Source organism: Camelus bactrianus, chromosome 2 (genome assembly GCF_048773025.1).
Source record: "Camelus bactrianus isolate YW-2024 breed Bactrian camel chromosome 2, ASM4877302v1, whole genome shotgun sequence".
Taxonomy (NCBI): domain Eukaryota; kingdom Metazoa; phylum Chordata; class Mammalia; order Artiodactyla; family Camelidae; genus Camelus; species Camelus bactrianus.
The window spans coordinates 22,957,480-22,978,109 of NC_133540.1; the positions used below are offsets into that span (position 1 = coordinate 22,957,480).

General features: G+C 41.1%; 1 protein-coding gene across 6 annotated transcripts; it reads left to right on the forward strand.

Moving 5' to 3' along the window:
• Window positions 1–550: 550 nt before the first annotated feature.
• NPY5R (neuropeptide Y receptor Y5) lies at window positions 551–10,708 on the forward strand. Of its 6 annotated transcripts, none has more exons than XM_074376864.1 (4): window positions 559–923; window positions 1,573–1,762; window positions 3,577–3,668; window positions 9,030–10,708. In XM_074376864.1, the coding sequence occupies exon 4, from the start codon at window positions 9,042–9,044 to the stop codon at window positions 10,380–10,382; it is 1,341 nt and encodes a 446-aa protein (XP_074232965.1). In that variant the 5' UTR covers window positions 559–923; window positions 1,573–1,762; window positions 3,577–3,668; window positions 9,030–9,041; the 3' UTR covers window positions 10,383–10,708. The 6 variants fall into 6 exon arrangements, with proteins under 6 accessions (XP_074232984.1, XP_074232991.1, XP_074232965.1 ...); XM_074376870.1 differs by having other exon boundaries at window positions 9,033–10,708; XM_074376883.1 differs by lacking the exon at window positions 1,573–1,762 and having other exon boundaries at window positions 551–680.
• Window positions 10,709–20,630: the final 9,922 nt, after the last annotated feature.

The window sequence follows — 20,630 nt, forward strand, 5'->3', positions numbered from 1 at the left end:
TGGCCCTTCGGCTGATACAATAACAATCTAGACGGATCCCCTGAGTATCAAATGCTAACATTTAGCAGGAAAAGGCCACAAGAATTTTTCTCTGACCTCCGGGATAACAGCTAGTGTTTGCTGCCCCCAGAAATTACATTTACAAGTAGCCTTGCTCCCAAGGGATACAGGCCAATCTTACGGGACTGGCGCTTGTCCCCATACATGCGATACTGGGACTGTCACATAACCGTTTTCAGTTGTAAAATGCACAATAAATACACCGTTTTCCGGTCTCTGCTATGGTCAAACACATATGGACCTCTCCCTAATCTGTGTGTGTGTGTGCGTGCGTGGCCTGAAGTACCTGACAACTGGTAACTGAAGATAAGGCATATGTGTGCAATACATACTTGGAGGCACTGGGGATGGAAATCACGTTGAGAAGAAACGGGAGGACAAGTTTTGTTTGTTTTGTTTTTCTAACCTCTTTTCACCCCCGTCCTCTTTCACCGCCGCGCAGCGGGGAGAAGCGTGGGCTCCGCTCCCTCCCCGCCCGCCCCGCGCCCACGCCTCGTCCCCGCGGCGCCGGGAGGAACCCGGTCCCCGTTCGCCCGGGCGTCTCCGCGCCCCCGCGTCCCCGCGTCCCCGCCGGCGCAGGCCGACCCCTGCCCGGACGCCTCCCCGCCTCGCTACAAAAGGTGCGAGAAAGAGCAGTACTCTGCTTTGGTTGGGGTTTTTATTATTATCATCTTTTTTATTCCCCGAACAAAGAGAAAACCTGAGCCCTGAAGCTTTCTGGGGGCGCCCGGGCTCCGCGCGCACCGCGCCCACGCCGGCTCCGCACCCTGACTTCCCTGCGCGCCCGGCCCACGCGGCCTCGGCGGGCCCGGCCTGGGAGACCGGGTGCCAGAGGCCCCCGCCCCTCCTTGGCCCACCCGAAGGTAGGGGGCGCCCCGCGCCGGGCTCGGGGAGCGGGGTCCCGGGTCCCCGCGGGCTCAGTCACGTGCCGGGCGCCCCCCGTCCGGGTCCCCGCCGCCGCCGAGCGCAGAAGCGGCCGGGATCCCGGGAGCCGGGGCGCCCCGAGGTACGGGAAGGGCCGTGGGTGGGGGCGGGGGTCCCGGCGGGGGAACGGGCGACTCTCAGGCGCGGAGGGAGCTGGCGGGGCGCCGGCGAGGGGCAGGCGTCCCCCCGGGTGGGCGGGCAGGGCCGAGCGGGAGGAGAGTGTCGGGGGTCCGGCCGGAGCCGGGGAGGATGCAGCCCGCTGGGAGGGCGAACTCCGGGCGGCTCGGCAGCGCTCGGGGCCGGGGTCCCCGCGGGGTCCCCGGGGGGTCCTGGGGCGCCGGCCACCTGCCTCGCCGCCCGCCGCTACCCGGTCTCCGCTCCGGGACCAGGTGCCGCCGTGACACAGCCCTGCGCCGCGAATTCCGAAACCGGGAATTTATCCCCGAGCTTGCGGACCTTTCGGTTGCCTTTTAAAGGAACCCAACCACCGTGTTGGATCGAAGCCCAAAGACTTGACGGTAGACGGCGGAAATCGCCTAAGGCGCTCTCAGCAGAATTTGCAGCCCAAATGCAATTTTTAAATTTCAGATTTCTCAAGGGAAGAGCAACTCTGCTGTTAGAAACGAGAAGAGAGGGTGGCGCGTGCTGGCGTGGTTATCGGCAGAGCGGAGCTGTATTTATCTTTCCGATTCAAATTTTGGCAGATTCTGGCTTTAAAATAAATCATGGGAATATTTGAGAACGTGGAATCTCGCCATTGTTCCGGGATCACGGCAAAGTAGGCAATGGTTGCTATTTTATCATGGTTAGAGGAGAAAAAAAAATACCTGTATTTTATTCTTTTGTGTGATGAGCATCATTTTTGAGAAGGAAGATGTGCATTTTCATAAGGCAGGAAATGAGCCTAACAGAGAAAGAGACCTTGTTTCAATATACAAGCTCAGTCTTGCAGTATCCTTTGAGTTCATGCAGTAGTTTCTTCCATTATTCTTTTCAACAGCTATCTACTTAACATATTTAAAGTCTATTTACAGGATTTCATTTGTCTTGGTGTCACATATAGATCAATTTTTATAAAACATTTTAATATGAAAAAATTACAATGTCTTTACAATCTTTTTAAAGACTCTCCACAATTTGACCAATAACTTTTTTTTTCACTTTTTAATCAGAGGATTAAAGTTTGATGTTTCAGCCTGGGAATTCTGATGGGTGGGGGTGGGGGTTAAAACTAGATCTAAAAAAGAAGATCAAAATCTGGTAATTAGGCACCACAAAGGTTTCACATAGTCAGTGTCAGACTTCTAAAATAGCAGTTCATTTTTTAAAACATTCTCTCTTTAGCTATATTTCAGAATTTCTCTAATGATCTGAGATGAAGAGAAGTTTACATTTAACATTTGTTATATATAAAATATTTAGGTGGCTTAAAATTGTGCAACGTTCATTATAACACGTGTTGAAAAGCAGATAATCATTAAAGAGATTTACATTTCCTCTATAGGCTTGCTTTTTGTGCTTTTCAGGAAAAAAGGAAGTGAAGGGGTAAGTTTAGGGAAAGAAATCCTTTGCGCTTTTTTTTCTTTCATTTTAAAGTTATTCCTCTACCATAGATTTTTCGATTTAAGAGAACAGAAGACTTGGATCTTAGTGGACAGAATTTTCTTAATGTATAAAATGCTGGCTGGCTACAAGGAGGCAATTTTAAAGAAACAACTTAGCGTTCCCTCCTTACCACTCCCCCTTTATTTGCAATATCCATTATTTGGTTGTAAGAAGTCATTCATCTGAGCAGACTGACAGACTGCTCCTTCAGTGCAGAGCACGGGATATTAGGTGTTGTTTGTAGATGGGGCCGAGTGGGGCTAGTGAAAGAACAGGGAAAGGTTAACTATGTAGTCATGTCCAAGTAAAATGAAGGAATGAATATTAAATGAATAAATGAATGTTAGGTGAGACAAAAGCATAAGGGGAAAATGATATCAATCTATCAATAAGTCCGAGTAAGTATTCGTGGTATTCGGCAACAATTCCAGAGTTCATGAAACAAGACCATCAGGAGAATGCCGTTCATTCATTCATTCATTCATTCACCATCATCCACCTAGAGACTTCAATTTCCCAGGCACTTGCAGTTGGTAATTACTCACTGGGAACCTTGAATTAATCTCTTAGAATATTCCTCACACGGTACCTTGTGTTAGTTATCTTTACTCCACCGGAGCCTGACCAACACTTGGCATATTAGATGTTCAATAAATGTACGTTGAATGAATAAAGGAAGGGACCACTGATCTTTCTTAGCTATTCATTAACGAAGGGAGCTCCCCCTTTAAAATTATGTATAAATTAGCATTTTTTTAGGGAAGGAAAGACTCCTTGCCCTCAGTTTTTCCTGTATCCAGTGAATACTCAGGATGGCATTTCCTTCATCTGCTTACTAACAGGGCAGTGGTCTTTATAATTTAATGAATTCAATATATTATGTGCATATTTCATCATAGAAAAGTATTAGCGACCAACTCTGCAATCTGATGTGCTTCTTTGTCCTTTCAATAAAAGACATGTCGTAAATATTTTTTGCTATTTCAGTTTTATGTTGCTGTATGAGCCTTTATCAGTGAAGATACTGACGGGCAGACCTCAGAGATATTACATGTTCGGTTCCAGACCATCGCAATAAAGTGAGTCATGTAAATTTTGGGTTTCCCAGTGCATATAAAAGTCTGTTTACTCTAGACTGTGGTCGGTTAAGTGTGCAATAGCATTTATGTCTAAAGAAAACAATGTACACACCTTAATGTTAAAACACTTTGTTGTTAAAAAGTGCTAACCATCATCTGAGCCCTCAGCGAGGGTAATCTTTTTGCTGGTAGAGGGTCTTGCTTTGGTGTTGGTGGCTGCTCACTGATGAGGGTGGTGGTTGCTGTAAGCTGGGCAGCTAAAGCAATTTCTTACAATAAGAACAACAGTGAAGTTTGCTACATTGATTGACTCTTCCTTTCAGGAATGATTTCTCTGTAGCATGCAATGCTGTTTGATAGCATTTTACCCACATTTAGAAACTTTTTCAAAATTGGAGCCTTGCAGACCCTGATGCTGTTTTATCAACTAAGCTGATGGAATATTCTAAATCCTCTGATGTCATTTCACAGTCTTCACAGCATCGTCACCAAGAGTAGAGTCCATCTCAGGAAACCACTTTCTTTGCTCTTCTATAAGAAACAACTCCTCATCCATTAAAGTTTTATCATGAGATGGCAGCAATTCAGTCATATCTTTGGGCTCCACTTCTAATTCAAGTTCTCTTGCTATTTCCACCACATCTGCAGTGACTTCCACCACCGAACTCTTGAACCCCTCAGTGTCATCCACGTGGGTTGAAATCAACTTCTTCCAAACTCTCATTCATGTTGATATTTTGACCTCTTCCCATGAATCACAAATGTTCTTAATGGCATCTAGAATGGGGAATCCTTTCCAGAAGGTTTTCAATTGACTTTGCCCAGATCCACCCAAGGAATCACTATCTGCGACAGCTGCAGCTTATGAAACGTGTATTAAGACTTGAAAATCAAAATCACTCCTTCTTTCACGGGCTGCAGAATGGATGCTGTGTTAGCAGGCAAGGACACGACGGTAATCTACGTCTCTGTCAGAGCTCTTGAGTGACCAAGTGCATTGTCAGTGAGCAGTCATATTTTGAAAGTAATCTTATTTTTTTTTTTCCTAAACAATAGATCTCCATAGTGGGCCTAAAACATTTAGTAAACCGTGCTGTCTGTCATCTAGGCTTTGGTATTCCATGTACAGAGCCTAAGCAGGGTAAATTTAGCATCATTCTGATTGGCCCTAGGATTTTCAGGTGGTAAATGAGCACTGGCTCAACTTAAAGTCACCAGCTGCATTAGCCCCTACAAAAGGGTCAGCCCGTCCTTTGAAGCTTGGAAGCCAGGCATTGACTTCTCCTCTCCAGCTATGAAAGTCCTAGAGCACATCTTCTTCCAGTGGAAGATCGTTTTGCTTACACTGAAGATCTTGTTGAGCGTAGCTACCTTCATGAATTAGCTAGATCTCCTGGATAACTTGCAGCTTCTGCATCACCACTGGCTGCCTCGCCTTGCATATTCACATCATGGAGACAGCTTCTTACCTTGAACCTCATGAACCAACCTCTGCCAGCTTCAGACTTCTCTTCTGCAGCTTCCTCAGCTCTCTCTGCCTTCGTAGAGTGGAAGGGAGTTGGGGCCTTGCTCTCGGTTAGGCTTTGGCTTAAGGGAATGTTATGACTGATTGGATCTTCTACCCAGACCACTCACACTTTCTCCATCTCAGTGAAAAGGCTGTTTGCTTTCCTATCACTGTGTGTTCTCTGGAATAGCATTGTCAGTTTTCTTCAAGAATGTTTCCTTTGCATTCACAGCTTCAACTGTTTGGTTCAAGAGCCCTAGCTTTTGGCCTATCTCAGCTTCCAATGTGCCCTCCTAAGCTTAATCGTTTTTAGCTTTTGGATTAAAGTGAGAGACGTGTGACTCTTCCTTTCACTTGAACTCTTAGAGGCCACTGTAGGGTTATTAATTGGCTTAATTTCAATATTGTGTCTCAAGGAATAGGGAGGCCTGAGGACAGGAAGAGAGATGGGGAATGGCAGGTCAATGGAGCAGTGAGGATGCATGACATATATGGATTAAGTTGCCCATGTGGCTGCAGTCCATGGTGCCCCCAAAGCAATTACAGTAGTACATCAAAGGTCACTGATCACAGAGCACCATAACAAATAAAATAATAATGAACAATTTGAAATACTGAGAGCATTACCAAAGTGTGACAGAGACACAAAGTGAGCACGTGCTGTTGGAAAAATGGTAACGATAAACTTGCTCTCTGCAAGGTTGTCAATTTGTTAAAAAAAAAAAAAAATATATATATATATATATATATACACACACACACACACACACAATAAGTGGAATAAAACAAAGCACTATAGAATGAGATATACCTATAATTTAAAATGCTCCAGTGCTAGGGCCATGGGAATAGTTCAGTGGTAGAGTTCATGCTTAGCATACACAAGGTCCTGGGTTCAATCCCTGGGACTTCCATTAAAAAAATTTTTAAATAAAATAGAATTTTAAAGTGCTAAATTGTCACAGTTGCCTATGTAGGTGCTCTTCATTTCTTTTTGGGGCCATTTGAAACCTTGTCTAATTTCAGTGGTTCTAATATATATGTATATGTAAACAGACACATATATATATATATACATATATACCCATATAGTCATGGTCTATCCTAAATTTGCCCATTTTCCCAGGATGATTCATTTCTGTTACTTTAAAGCTAAGAAAATTAAACTACTCTTCTAAAATGATCAGCAACACACATTTACTTAGCCTCCACATGTATAGAGCACTCTGTTAGGCAGCGTTAGTATCATGAACATAATTAAGTCATTTCCCCTTCTCTCCATTGGAGTCTCACAGAGGACAAACCAGAGACATTGAAGGTACTCTGAATTTTCGACTCTAAACCATACTGTTTTAATTAGCACAAACTCTGCTGTGTATCCCCTTACTTCAGACTTCAGACAGTAATATTTTCTTCTCAAGGGGTGTTACCCTTCAGTTACATGTGGCAAGAAAGTGCCAAGCCATCATGGCACCTACTAGCCTGTTTCTCTCTTGTCCTTTCTTGTTCCTACCTTGGTCAGGGGAGGCAATCAGTAACTCCTATGAACAATGAAAAAGGATTGTTTCCCAAAAGTGAGTCAAGAGAAGATGACGCAGGATCATGGTAACAAATGGGCTGTGCACATGATTCATGTAAATAGGATGGTGAGCAAGCTAGGTGGACTGACTTCTGCCCCAGTTCTCCTTTTTAACTTGAGGCTGCATCAGTGTAAATCATTGGTTAGGGTCTAAGAATAAATGAGTAAGTTCCTGAGCTCTTGAATTCATTTATCTCGAAAGGGATGTAATTAGCTTTCAGAAATTCAGTCAACATAGACTCAGGTGTAGAAGTTATGGAAAACTAAAACTTTAAAGTTTTCCCATGGTGCAACGATGCTTATATCATCCTGTATGAAGATTGCTGTATATAAACTTGAAATTAAAGTTATTTGTGATGAATGTATGTACACAATACAATTTTCTATTTAGAAATGTACTGGAGCAGGACTTACAAGTTCCTTATGTGTATTTATTTATTTGTGGGGTTTTTTTTAGGGGAGGAGGTAATTAGGTTTACTTATTATTCTTATTGTTTTACTGAACGGAAGTGTGGGGGATCGAACCCCTGACCTCATGCATGCTAAGCATGCACTCCACCACTGAGCTATACCCTCCCCCCTTAGACATCCCTTATAAATTAAAGATACTAGTGTTTACTATTAATGTAAATAGATATGGATTTTTACAATTTTAAGTATAATTATCCAACTATTGATTTAGAAACAGGTTGATAAACATATATCAATATGTAGGGAAAATGCTTTTTATAAACTCTCTATATTTCAAGATCTCTATAACGATGTATATTCATCAGAATTAATTAACTGTTGCTGTCCTGAGTATTCTGTAAGATGTTATTGTTAAAAAAAAAATGGAAGTGCTTGCTTTTTTAAAGGGGAGGAGACATCCCTTTTGCCGCTTACTGGTGTATTCTAGGCAGTTTTGTCCTTCATTTGACAATACTGCCAGATCACTTATATATGTAGTGGTATGTGTCATTAATAATATTACAGTATTAATTTCCTTGAAATGAAAACACTTATTATGGGATTTTTATATCAATATCACAGCTACATTTAATGTTATGCTATGATATTTTCCTTAAACAACATGAATTTATTCTGTCTTTTTAAAGCTGAAATTTATTTTCAATTTTTAAATAAAAAGACAAACAGGTAATTTTTGACTTAAAAAAAACCAGAAGCCAGCTGAGCTGGTCAGTGGTTTAATTTATGATAGTCTGCAAGTCTCAGAGGACTAAGAATTGCTCATGGGATGATTTTGCTCACCAGGATTGTGTTCACATAGTCAGCAGTACCACTTGATAAACATTTATTTAGTGCCTACTGTATACATGTAGGTTCTGGGTTAGCGTTTCTGTATTTGAGAGGCTCAAATCTGAAGACCTCATGAATTGGATATATTTAGGATACTAAACTTTTGTTTGAACTTTTCATCTTCCCATAAATACTTTTTTGTTTGAATTTTTCATGTTCTTATAAATATTTATTTAACACCTGGAATGGTGAAGTTACCAGGCCGTGTTTTATGGTAGATACCACAGTGCAGAAGGGACAGTTTCTGCTTTTCCATTGCTTATACATAAATAAGGGAGACAGGTTTGCCTTGTAATTGCAGTGCAAAGCGAATTGGGTCATGTGGCATCAGACAGCTATAAATGGAAGAAAGTGGGGCTTCCGAAAGATCATGTCTAGTTGAAGAGCCCTGGGAACACTTTAGCTCAGATGACTTTTAAGTGTGACCTTGATTGAAGCAGGAAAGGAAGGAATGAAGGAATGTTTAAGGTAAGATTATGTGACTACAGTTTGTATCAGGTACCTTGAATAGAGATCACTCTTAATTAGCTATTATAGAGATCTTGGGTTCTTACCCACATTTGCCTTTTCCTTCCCTTACATTATTTCTACATCAATTTGAAAAACAAAGTCTACTATTTTAACACAAGTTAACACACCCCATAGAGGTGATGATAGATTTAAACTTACTGTATTTATCATTGGCCATATCAGTGTCTGGTATTTGCACTATACTTGGAGCCAGTTAAAGATCTCACTAAACTGGTGGGGGTATATCTCAGTAGTAGAGCATGTGCTTAGCATGTGCAAGGTCGGTTCAATCCCCAGTACCTCTACTGAAAAAAAGAAAAGAAAAGAAAAAAACGCTAAACTTTCTTAAGAGATTTATAAGGTAATGGGAGCAGATTGTGAAATTTTGTTTTCTTCTTAGTGGATTAATATACAGTAGTCATGTAATTTGTTTTCAAGTTGCCAACTAATGTCTTTCTATTTCCAGCAGGAGTCTAATATGGATTCAGAACTCAAGGATGTTTATAACAGGACACTTGCCGCAGAGAACAATACTGCTGGCACTCGGAATTCGGATTTCCCAGTCTGGGACGACTATAAAAGCAGTGTCGATGACTTGCAGTACTTCCTGATCGGACTCTATACATTTGTAAGTCTTCTTGGTTTTCTGGGGAATCTACTTATTTTAATGGCCCTCATCAGAAAGCGAAATCAGAAGACGACGGTCAACTTCCTCATAGGGAATCTGGCCTTCTCCGACATCCTGGTTGTGCTGTTCTGCTCACCCTTCACGCTGACCTCTGTCTTGCTGGATCAGTGGATGTTTGGCAAAGTCATGTGTCACATTATGCCTTTCCTGCAGTGTGTGACGGTTCTGGTCTCCACGTTAATATTAATATCGATTGCCATTGTCAGGTATCATATGATAAAGCATCCTGTGTCTAATCATCTGACAGCCAACCATGGCTATTTCCTGATAGCCACCGTCTGGACGCTAGGTTTTGCGATTTGTTCCCCCCTCCCAGTGTTTCACAGCCTCGTGGAACTTCAGGAGACGTTTGGCACCGCCTTGCTGAGCAGCCGGTACCTATGCGTGGAGTCCTGGCCGTCGGATTCCTACCGAATTGCTTTCACTATCTCTTTATTGCTGGTTCAGTATATCCTGCCCCTAGTTTGTCTGACTGTGAGCCATACCAGTGTCTGCCGGAGCATCAGCTGTGGACTGGCCCACAAAGAAAACAAGCTAGAAGAAAATGCGATGATCAACTTAACTCTTCACCCCTCCAAAAAGAGCGGGGCTCAGGTGAAGCTGTCCAGCAGCCGCAAGTGGAGCTATTCGTTCATCAGAAAACACAGGAGGAGATACAGCAAGAGGAAAGCGTGCGTGCGCCCGGCTCCGGCAAGACCTCCCCAGGAGAACCGGCCCCGGGCGTTTCCAGAACTCCCTGGCTCCGCGAAAAGTCAGCTGCCTTCATCCAGTAAGTTCATGCCCGGGGTCCCCACCTGCTTCGAGGTGAAACCCGAAGAAAACTCGGATGTTCCTGAGATGAGAGTCACCCGTTCTATCATGAGGATAAAAAAGCGATCTCGGAGTGTCTTCTACAGACTGACCGTCCTGATTTTAGTGTTTGCCGTTAGCTGGATGCCGCTGCACCTTTTCCACGTGGTGACTGACTTCAACGACAACTTGATTTCAAACAGGCACTTCAAGCTGGTGTACTGTATCTGTCACTTGTTAGGCATGACGTCCTGCTGTCTCAATCCAATTCTATACGGATTTCTTAATAATGGGGTCAAAGCTGATTTGATGTCCCTTATACACTGTCTTCATATGTCGTGATTCTCTGTGTTTACTGAGGGAAGAACAAACGTTGGGATCATCTCAAATATGTTCACAATGACTATATATGGGTAGTAAACAAACTTTGTTAAACACATGGAATTTTATTTATGTATAAAATCTCTGGATTTGAATGTCAGTTCATAATATAGGGAAGATAATTTTAATACGTTATAATCCGATGCATTCATTTAGCTGCATAAAGTCATTGTCAATCCAATCTGTAATTCCATTAAAAAAAGTAGTTATATTACTTTTTATTTCAGCTTGTCTTGTGAACAAATGAATTGTATGTTCTTGCTTAAAATAAAAGTTAGCTCTAACCATCTCAGTATGTTTTTCAAAATTATAATAAGCAAAAATAATTTACTAGGGCCCGTTTAATTTCCAGTATGAAGAATATCTATTAATCTTCATTTTTACTTCACAGACTTCTTAGTATTTAGTGTGTGAAAATACAGAAAGTATTTTCCATATTTTAGTATGCCCAGCAAACCATAACTAAGTAACAGGTACACACCCAAGTCATGACTTTAACTAACTCTGGATACAGTTTTGGAACTCCTACAGGAAAATGCTTTCTTCCTAGTATTGATAATAAGTCAAATTGTCAATTTATCCCTTAGTAATCGTAGTAATACAGTTAATTTATCAATTAAAAACAGATTTTTAAATCTTTTCTAGACTTATACCATGATATTAACACTATCAAATAAAGATTGTTTTCATATACCTCTTTTATATTCTAAGATGTGAAATATAAATGATATCTGTATTTCCAAGTATTAAATAATGGTAAAAAAAATACTTAAAATTTCTACAGGGAATAAAAAAGACTAGTTGATTTTTTTTGGCCAAGATAATAAAATGATTGATATATTTTTTACTATTTTGGGACTGAGGTCTCATATGCTATCTTACTAAACTGAGGCCAGTCTTTTCAACTAGAGCTTTTTGTTTCTTTTGACCAGTTTGTTTGTTTGTTTATATAACTGGGTCCCTGAAAATAATTGAATATTTTCACATAGGCTCAGATGTGCAAAATAATAATGCTGTCTTCAGGTCCCATCACTGACTTAGCCGTCCTCCATGTTGATTCCTGTTCATAAGGGAAAACAACTAAACAAAACAAGAAACTGTTTCAGTGTTCAAGTAATAGATAATTCTGGTAATTACTGAGTCAACTCAAAGGCCAGTCTTGCCCCCGGGGCTTTCTTTTGGCCCCTCCTTCCCTAGGTGACACCCACACGTGGGGGAAACGGAAGATGCTGCTGGTCCACACTTGCGCTCTGGGGGGGCTCCTGCCTGACTCCAGGTGATAAGTAATTAGTCTTGCCTGATCGCTGTGTTGCCTCTGCCTGTGCTGTGTTCGTAGCAGGGTCAGAGCCCGAGGGTCCAGCCCCGACAAGCCTCCCGGGCAAAGACGTTGTAAACTCACTGACTCTGGTTCATTGAATCTCAGCCACATCCTCCAATTTGTTCTGAGCCTGGGCTCTCCACTCTGTGGGGTCCGGCCCCTGTCAAGTCTAGGGACTATCCAGGAACTTTAAATTCACCAGAAGAACTCTTGAGAAACTTGAACTTCTGTTAGAGCAGGCAGATAGCTAGATATGAGCAGAGAAAATGGGACACAGGCCACATGGCAGGAATTGGGAAGAAAGGAGGGACACAGGCCAAATACAGGAAACCCTACATTATGTAAGCACCTGGTCAGAGAAAGAAAAGCAGTGGTCACAACTCTGGGGGTGATAAGCAGCCCGGAGCCAACAAAGAAAGGTGGAAAAAGGCAGGAATCTCCAGTGTCCTAATGTAACCTTTTACTCATTATGCTCTCATTTCAATAAAATTAGCCTTGCAGATTAGAGGTAACCATCACATAACGACATCATGACACTTCTGATCCAGACCAAATAGCGACAGAAATCCCTCCTCCCTTCAGGAAGGTGGAGCTGGGATGAAAATCAGGGAATCAGACCCCAAACCCCTCCCCTCCCCCAATGAATATTCTGCCCATTCATTTTACACCCTATGTAACCAACTTGCCAAAGAAACTCCGGGCAGCCACTCACCTGCCCGCTCTCCCCTTGGGAGTGCACTATCCATCCCTTAATAAATCCTCACTTTACTTTATTAACCTCTGTGTCTTGTCTCTGAATTCTTTCTGGGATGGGAAAGAACCTGGACACCGGTTGCATCTACTGGCAACACTTCTACTGCGCACATGGCACAGGCAGCATGGGCTTCCGGGGTTGCTTTGCACAAACACTGTGAGCTCCCATGTCCGTGCTGTTGTGCTCACACCATGTGGCTACAAAAGTGTTCTGCTTTTCAGTCCCTTTCTAGATATTCAAATGTGAAATTAGGTTAAAGTCCCTTCTGCTTTTAGCTTCCCTCTAATCTGTCTGGGGCCATCTGACTGCCGCCCGCCCCGCCAAGTTTTGATATGGTAGCAGAGAGACACAGCGAACAAACTCTGGTTCACTTTGGCTTTTCCTTCCTTTCCTTCTTCTTATTCTAAGGGCATCTGCTTCTTCCTGCCCACCAAGAATGGCCCTTGCTAATAAAACCTTCATTTTTTCCCCTGCGCTGTAGTTTATGGTAAAACCACATTCAGAATACCTAGGTTTGTTTTTGGAAAACGAAGCTTTTATGATTTAAAACTTCTATCTCCTTTAAACGCTTGGATTCAAAACTGTTGTCTCACCCCAGACCCCAAACAAAAAAATCTTTTAAATCAGTCTCTGATTTAAAAGAAATACTTATTTTCACTTTCACTACGGCAATCGATTTCAAGGTTTAACTTTAGTAGCCAAAGTGGGAAAAGTTCGGTGATACGGGCAAATATAAACACATAGGGGGGTATTTTATCCTGTTAGAGTGACTTACATTAGCAAATGTACAACGACTGTCAGACTTCACAGATTTTATGGTTGCTGATAGATGACTTTAGTTAAACTGGATAAACTAATTCTGGGCTCTTCAACTATTGAACTCAAAGGAAGCCATTTATCTTCCCCAACTAGAAACGACTGAATGTTTTTAACAATCGAAAGTTGAGAAGTTTAAATGGATTGCTGGATAGAAGTCATTAAGAGGACTGATTGATGGTTTCAGGAGATGATTGTGAATAATGATTTCTTCAATGGAGACTTGCTTTGTGAGTTAAACAATTTGTATTCAATCTACTTTCCATTGCTCAAGAGCTGATTATCTGACTTTTTTTCCTTATTGTCTCTCAGTGTCTAAGTTGATTGCTTGTTTCATAACAACTCTGCAAAGCATGGCTAGTAAGTGGTGATGAAATTATAAATGGTCAGCCTGGTCTCTGTGATCACTAGATTTTAACAATTATTTAGAAGTACTTAATTCAGGAAGAGATGTTAAATTGAGTTTTGGTGGCTATTTTAAATTATTCTTGATAGCTGTGGATAATAAAACACTAAATTAAAAAAAAGTAACCTGGGAAATGCACAGAGTATCTAAAATAATTAAATGGTGAAGAAATGTATGTATGAGGATTATTTTATTCATTATTTATTAAATACCTACTGTGTACCAAGACCTCTTCTAGGTGTTTGGGACACAGCAATGGAAAAAATGAAAAAATCCATCCTACTTTGATGTTTGACTTCTGGAGCCAGGGATGGGAGTCAGTGGCATGAAGTGGACAAACATACGTGATAAGAACAATACAAGGTGAATTACATAGTAATGATATAGTACATAGATTGGTGTACTTATTTCCTGGCATGCCTTAAGCTGGGTGGACTGAAGCAATAAAAACTCACTGTCTGACAGTTCTGAAAGCTAAAAATCTGAAATCAATACGTCTGCAGGGCAATGCTCCAATGAAACTTGCCTCTTCCTGTTACTGAGTCCAAGCTCATATTGCTTACCACACGACTGGCCGGTAAAGCAAGGGACAAGTAGCTGGGGAAAGGAATAGCAACTTCATTTGGAAAGCCAGCAGACCGAGAAGATGGTGGACCATCTTGCCTAAGTTAGAGTCCATACTTCTTTTATACTCAAAAGGGAGGGTGTAAAATCGAAAATTTCCTGGCTCCTGTCAGTCTCCAGAGAAGATGTGTTGATTTCTTCCAGCCTGCAGCCATTCACAGGTGAGCCTGGTCAGGGTGTTTCCTGCCAGCTAAACTAAGGTATTTTAGCTTAATGCTCATTACCTGGGGGGCAGGGTTCCCAGAGATGGGCCACTATGTATAATTTAAGCTTATAGGCAACATCCCTTTAGTGATTAACTTTGAAGGCAATAGAATACAAAGATTAAAGTAAAAGAAGCAGATCCAATATGGAGTCAGATTTGTTCTTCCCTATTTCGCTCCTAGTTTCTGTCATTAGCTGGCAATTTTTGGTGGTCCTGGAAGGTGTATACCTCCATCTCTGCCTTTATCTGTGTGTGTATGTTTATATACATATAAACTATATATATATAGTTGACTCTTGAACAACATGGGTTTGAACTGTGCAGATCCACTTATATGTGGATTTTTTTTCAATAAATATATTGGGAAAATGGGTATTTATGACAATTTGAATACACTCACAGATGAACTGCACAGCCTAGAAATAGCAAAAAAAAAAATTTAAGAAAAACTTAGATATGACATGAATGCATAAAACATATGTAGATACCAGTCTATTTTATCACTTGCTACCATAAAAAACACACAAATATATTACAAAAAGTTCCAATTTACCAAAACCCACGCACACAAACACTTACTGACTGTACATGGCACTATTCGAAGTCAGAGAAATGCAAACCCAAGTAAAGATGCAGTTGAAATCACACCTGGATAAAGTTAACCACAGTTCATTCTTAATAACTTTGTAGACACCCCCTGTTCATCCACATTTTAGTGAATCATTTCTTTGACTAATCTCTTTATCCCTTATGTATGTATGTATGTATGTATGTATGTATTTAAAGGGAGTCTCAGCAGGTCCATTACACAAGTCTACATTTCCTAGTTGTCTCCTAGTTTGAAACTTCACATCCTCATCTTGGATTCAAGCTTGGATATCACTGCCATGTGAACTCCCTCATCCTTGAGATAAGACCTCCAGTGTGGCAGTAGTTTTCATCAAGCCTCAGCAAGTGACTTCAGGGCCTCAGCAAGTCTTGGGGGCTTGGATGGCTTGTGCAGGGGTTGTAAAGAGCCCCCTGCTCTCTGGAGGGAGGGGCGTTAGGACTGATGACCAGTGTCTTCCCTGCAGGGCGGGGAGCCAGAATAGAGAGCAGCGTTATTGCTCATGCACTCTGGTTCATCCTCTAATCCAGGCACATCTCTAGTACCTCTTTAAAATCAAACAAGCAAATAATTGAATTAAACCTAACACTTAGAAAGCACTACATAGTAATTAGTGTGATTTAAAAATTCATCGTCATCATTGTCATCTTCGGCATCATCAACAATAGATGCTCATTATTTGCCAAACACACTGGAGGCTCTTTGCCTGAATGGTCTCGTTTGCAACCTTGCCTTCGAGCACAGTGCTTACCCGGTACTGCTCTGGCCTCGTATTTCCTTACTGTGTCTGTAGACCTTCATGGAGCTCAAGAAGTGTTTTGTGCGATACAAATCACTATAGGTACAAATGGGTGCCGTTTAAATTGTTCCCAGGTGCACACTGAGCTGAAGTTCATGCAGGCAGTTTAAGTCAGAAGAGCAGGCTGGGGACGCAGTGACTCAATCAGTAAAGCACTTTGCTGAACACCCAAAACCACGGTGGTGCTTTTGACCATTATAAAGTTTGTCATTGTTTTTAGTTTTAATTTTTTTTGTTGTTTTGTTTTTTTTTTTTTTGATTAGGGGGGAAGTAATTAAGTTTATTTATTTATTTTTTGATGGAGATGCTGGGGATGGAACCCAGGACCTTGTGCAAGCTAAGCATGCGCTCTACCACTGAGCTACGTACTCCCTTCTCTTTTTAGTTTTAGACTTAAGTTGTTTACCAGGGACCATTGTTTCATGGGAAGCATAAGCAACATGTAAATGAGGAGGATGAACAAGATGATAAGTGTGCAAATTTATCTCAGGGTGTTATGCAACAGCTTTAGAAGTTGCAATTTCTAATTAAAAATTTTGTGTGGCCCATTTGGATGTCCTTAACCTAATAAAAACATTGATAAATAAGAAAATAACTGAGCCTATATGATATATGATTTATTGTGAATAAATATTATCCAAATCCATGATGAACCTTTAGAGTAAAGTGCTCTATAAATAGAAATTTAAATGTCTAATATATCTGATTATTTAAAATCAAAATACGTAAGAATTTTCACTAAAAATCTGAATGCATGAAGTGCAAGTTGTAACAATTCCAGACATTAGGTTCTGAAAACAAGGTGTTTTATAAAAATATTATTGACTTCATTCCTCCTCACTATGAATTACTTATTTTATATCCTTTTCTTTCAAAAGTGTCTATGTCAGTTAATTTTGCCTTTCATTCAGGTATTTCGTATTATTTAGCCAGAAGTATAGAGGCATACTGAAAATCAATTTTAATGTTACCCAGAGTTTTAAAGAGTAGATTTCCTCTTTTAGTAGTCTACAGAGATAAAGAAAAACACATTAAGTTAAACTGTATGAAATTGCCAGTATTCAATGCTTTTGACCTACAAAAGGTGGCACTACCATAAGCTTTAACCTATAAATAAAAGTCTGGAAATTTTCCAACATTGGCCAGATACAGAAGTTTCAGACTATTCCAAGAAGATTTTTGTTTCTTCAACTTCTTTACCTTTGTCTAATGCTTAATTTAGGCTTATTAGTTATACATATAAAAAAAAAAACCTAAGTTATATTAAATCATATTGGATTCATGTCAGGTACCTGTGACAAGAGGGAGCTGAGGATCTGTTAAGAATATCCCCTTAGAATCTAAGCTCTATGAGAACAGAGACTTGTCTAAATTATTCATCAGCAGATCCTCATAGTCCACTGCACATCCCGACACAGAACAGGTGACAGTAAATAAGTCCTGTCAGACGAAATCTATGGACGGACATATAGCAAGCCCTCACAAAGAATTAAACACATTTTGAGAATTAAGAGGGTCTATGAAGCCCTGGGGTTCTCAGTCACAAGATAGTCTTCAATCTAGGCTTCTGCCACTGAGATAATTTAACTATTTTCCATGTTTGTGCTTCTCTCTCTGTAACTACAAGCTCTCTGTACGTCCAGCTTCCTCCATCTACTTGTTCCCTTCCTGCCTTCTCCAGAATTCAGCTTGCCATGACTCCCCTCTCTTCCCAAGCTAATGTCACCCAAGGATCTCAAATGTAATAGCTGGCATCTCTTAATGGTGCCCTCTTGACTTTGCTTACACTGCTGACTGCTTCATTATTTTCATAATTGGGACCAAGCTTTAGTACCTGCCTAGATACATGGTATTTTTAGGCACAGTGGGGACAAACAAAATAGCCACATGCTCAAAAAATGTTTTGGGGCATCCTTTATTCCCCTGGGTCTAAAGATAGGAGGTCCAAAGTGGTGAATCTAGAGATGAGAGAGAAAAATTGGCTGGCGGGGAAGTCCCTGTGACCGGGGCAATAAGAAGCTTCAGGATAATGATTTCCATGGTTAGTTTTCTGTGGCCAGCGGTGCTGTGCTATGAGGTTGCCTTCTTCCTCATTATCACCTGCTCCATCTCCTCAGGGACATCTACAAGACGCCATCATCTTCCTTAAGCATTTGTTGAGGGGATGAATGAAGTGGATGAGCAATATTTCATATGAGGGGAATCCCAGATGTAGAGAGAGACTGAAGATAAAGGAGCAGGATGGCTGATAATGAGAACTAATGTTCAGCATGGATGAACTTTGGGGCGGATGCTTCCCCCCTAAATGTGAGATGAAGGCTTCTGCTTAAGACTAAGCACTGCTTGGGTTTATCTCTATGGCTGATGGAGCTTCACTCACCCCTCTGTCCCATTGGCTTCAGCTTTCTCCATACCTCTTCATTTCTGATGTTGCTCTTTTGGGGAAAAAGAAAATCTCCTGCCAATCCAGTGACTCCTTTCTACAAAGGCAGAAGAGAATTTAACAGTTTTATTACTGGAAAAGCATTAAGCTGGACTTGATGGGCATCACAGGAAAATTGCTAAAAAGATTATAAAGACAGAAAGAAATCTTCCCCTTTTATAAAAATAGCCAGGCGTGTGCAATCCATCACCTCCATGTTCTCGGGGTCAGCGATAGCTTTTGGGTAGATAAGGGAACTGGACAGAACCGTTTGCTCTACGTAATTCATCTTACGTTCACTTGGTCTTGGTGTGACATCTCTGTTAGGTAATTTTTTTTATCCAATAGAAAATAAAGTACCGTATAACTCTATGACTAGCAGGAAAACCCCCACAGAGACAGGAGATAGTGTACTAGCCTTGATGTGTCCAATTCAAAGAGAGGTCCCCAAGGCCCTTAAGGGAAACATCCCTGGGCTGTAAAAATGTAAAATTGCAAAGGGCTTTTTTTTTTTTTTTTTTTGAAGCCTCTTAAAAGACTTACAAATCAAAGGGACGGGAAAGAATTTATCAATGATGTTTCAAAAAGAAATTATCTAAGAAGAGATTTCTTTCTCTTACAGCAATAGAGAAAACTCCTTTTTGTTGTTGTTTTTTTTTTTACAATTGTTTTTACCTTTACACTGTATGACAGTGGTTCTCAGAAGAGGGTCATTTTGGCCCCCAGAGGTCATTTTACAATTGATGGAGGCTTTTTTGGCTGTCACAACTGGATGTGTAACCAAAGCTGTTGCCGGAGAATCATACCCCCGAATGGAAACCAATTTCTCTTACCTAAATTTCAGGAGGAAGTTGCAAAGAGAAAAACAAGAACTGGTTAGAACCAACAAGGCCCAAGATGGCAGAGGATCTGACTTCCAAGATACCTTGAGCTTCATTATACACTCCCTGTAATGCATTAGCTGCTAACTGACACACCCACATGTGCCATGACAGCTGACGATTGCTATGACAACAATCAGAAAAGTCCATACAAGGACTAAAAAGGAGAGCTGCATCAATTTTGAGTCCAAACCACATCCTCGTTCTTGGATAAGGCGTGAATATTCCTCCCTCTCTTTCCATTTGCTTCCTTTTTATCTTGACCCTCCTATATATTTGGTGTCTCTGCTGGAATTGGGTTAAGAAGTTGATTTGCCAACTAAGTTCCACTTTTCCACTCTTTGGCCATTGAATAGAACCCGTGTTGTTCCAGTCTCAGCATTGGTTTCATTATGGCTGTGTGAATCCAATGGGAAAAAGAACCTCCCTGACTGAGACAAGCGGTCTCAGCCTAGGCTAGGACCACAGCACCCATTCAGTCGACCAGTTCGGTTATGGGAGAATAGGAATACAAGCACCTAGTCTAGAGGCCAGGGACGCAGCTAAACACCCTACAATACACAGGACAGTCCCGCAACAAAGGATCACCCAGCCCAATACATCAATAGTGCCGCAGTTGAGCAAGCCTGCTCTATACGGAAAGTAACCACTCAATTTATCATCTAAACTGGGATGCTTTTAAGAAGGATAGCTGGTACTGTTAATAGTAAGGCTGGGACAGCACACCTATATAAGACATATAATCATATTGTCCAGTGATTTGACAGTCAGGAATTATGGTCAGGATATCTACATCACTGACAGTGTCTCTCAAGATGTGCTGGTGAACACTGAAAAATTAGCTTTCTGCAAAGGAGTAGGTGTGCCCTGATTTACAGTTTTCATGATTCTGTAGTGTGGCCGATTTCAGGCTATCAACATGCCCTCATTAGACGGGAGTTGGGGTGAGATGTGCAGAAGCAGAGCATTATACAGGACTCCCACCAAACGTGTAAACAACCTTCAGAACAAAGAAAATAGTAAAGGGGGGAGGGTATAGCTCAGCTGGTAGAATGCATGCTTAGCATGTATGAGGTCCTGGGTTCAATCCTCAGTACTCCACTAAATAAATAAATAAACTTAATTACCTTCCCCTTCAAAGAATAAAATATTTTTTAAAAACCAAATAGTGAAATAATTAAAAAGTGATTAATGTGGACTATTTATTACCTTTGTTTTAAATATAATTTAATCATAAGTTTATATCTTTTTAATCATGGCTATTTTCAACAACTGACTTGCAGATTCCCTGCAGATTTAACAAAGAGCTTTCATGAGATGGTACGGACTGGATCCAACCCACCTTTATAACTTATTTTATGATATGACTGGAAATAA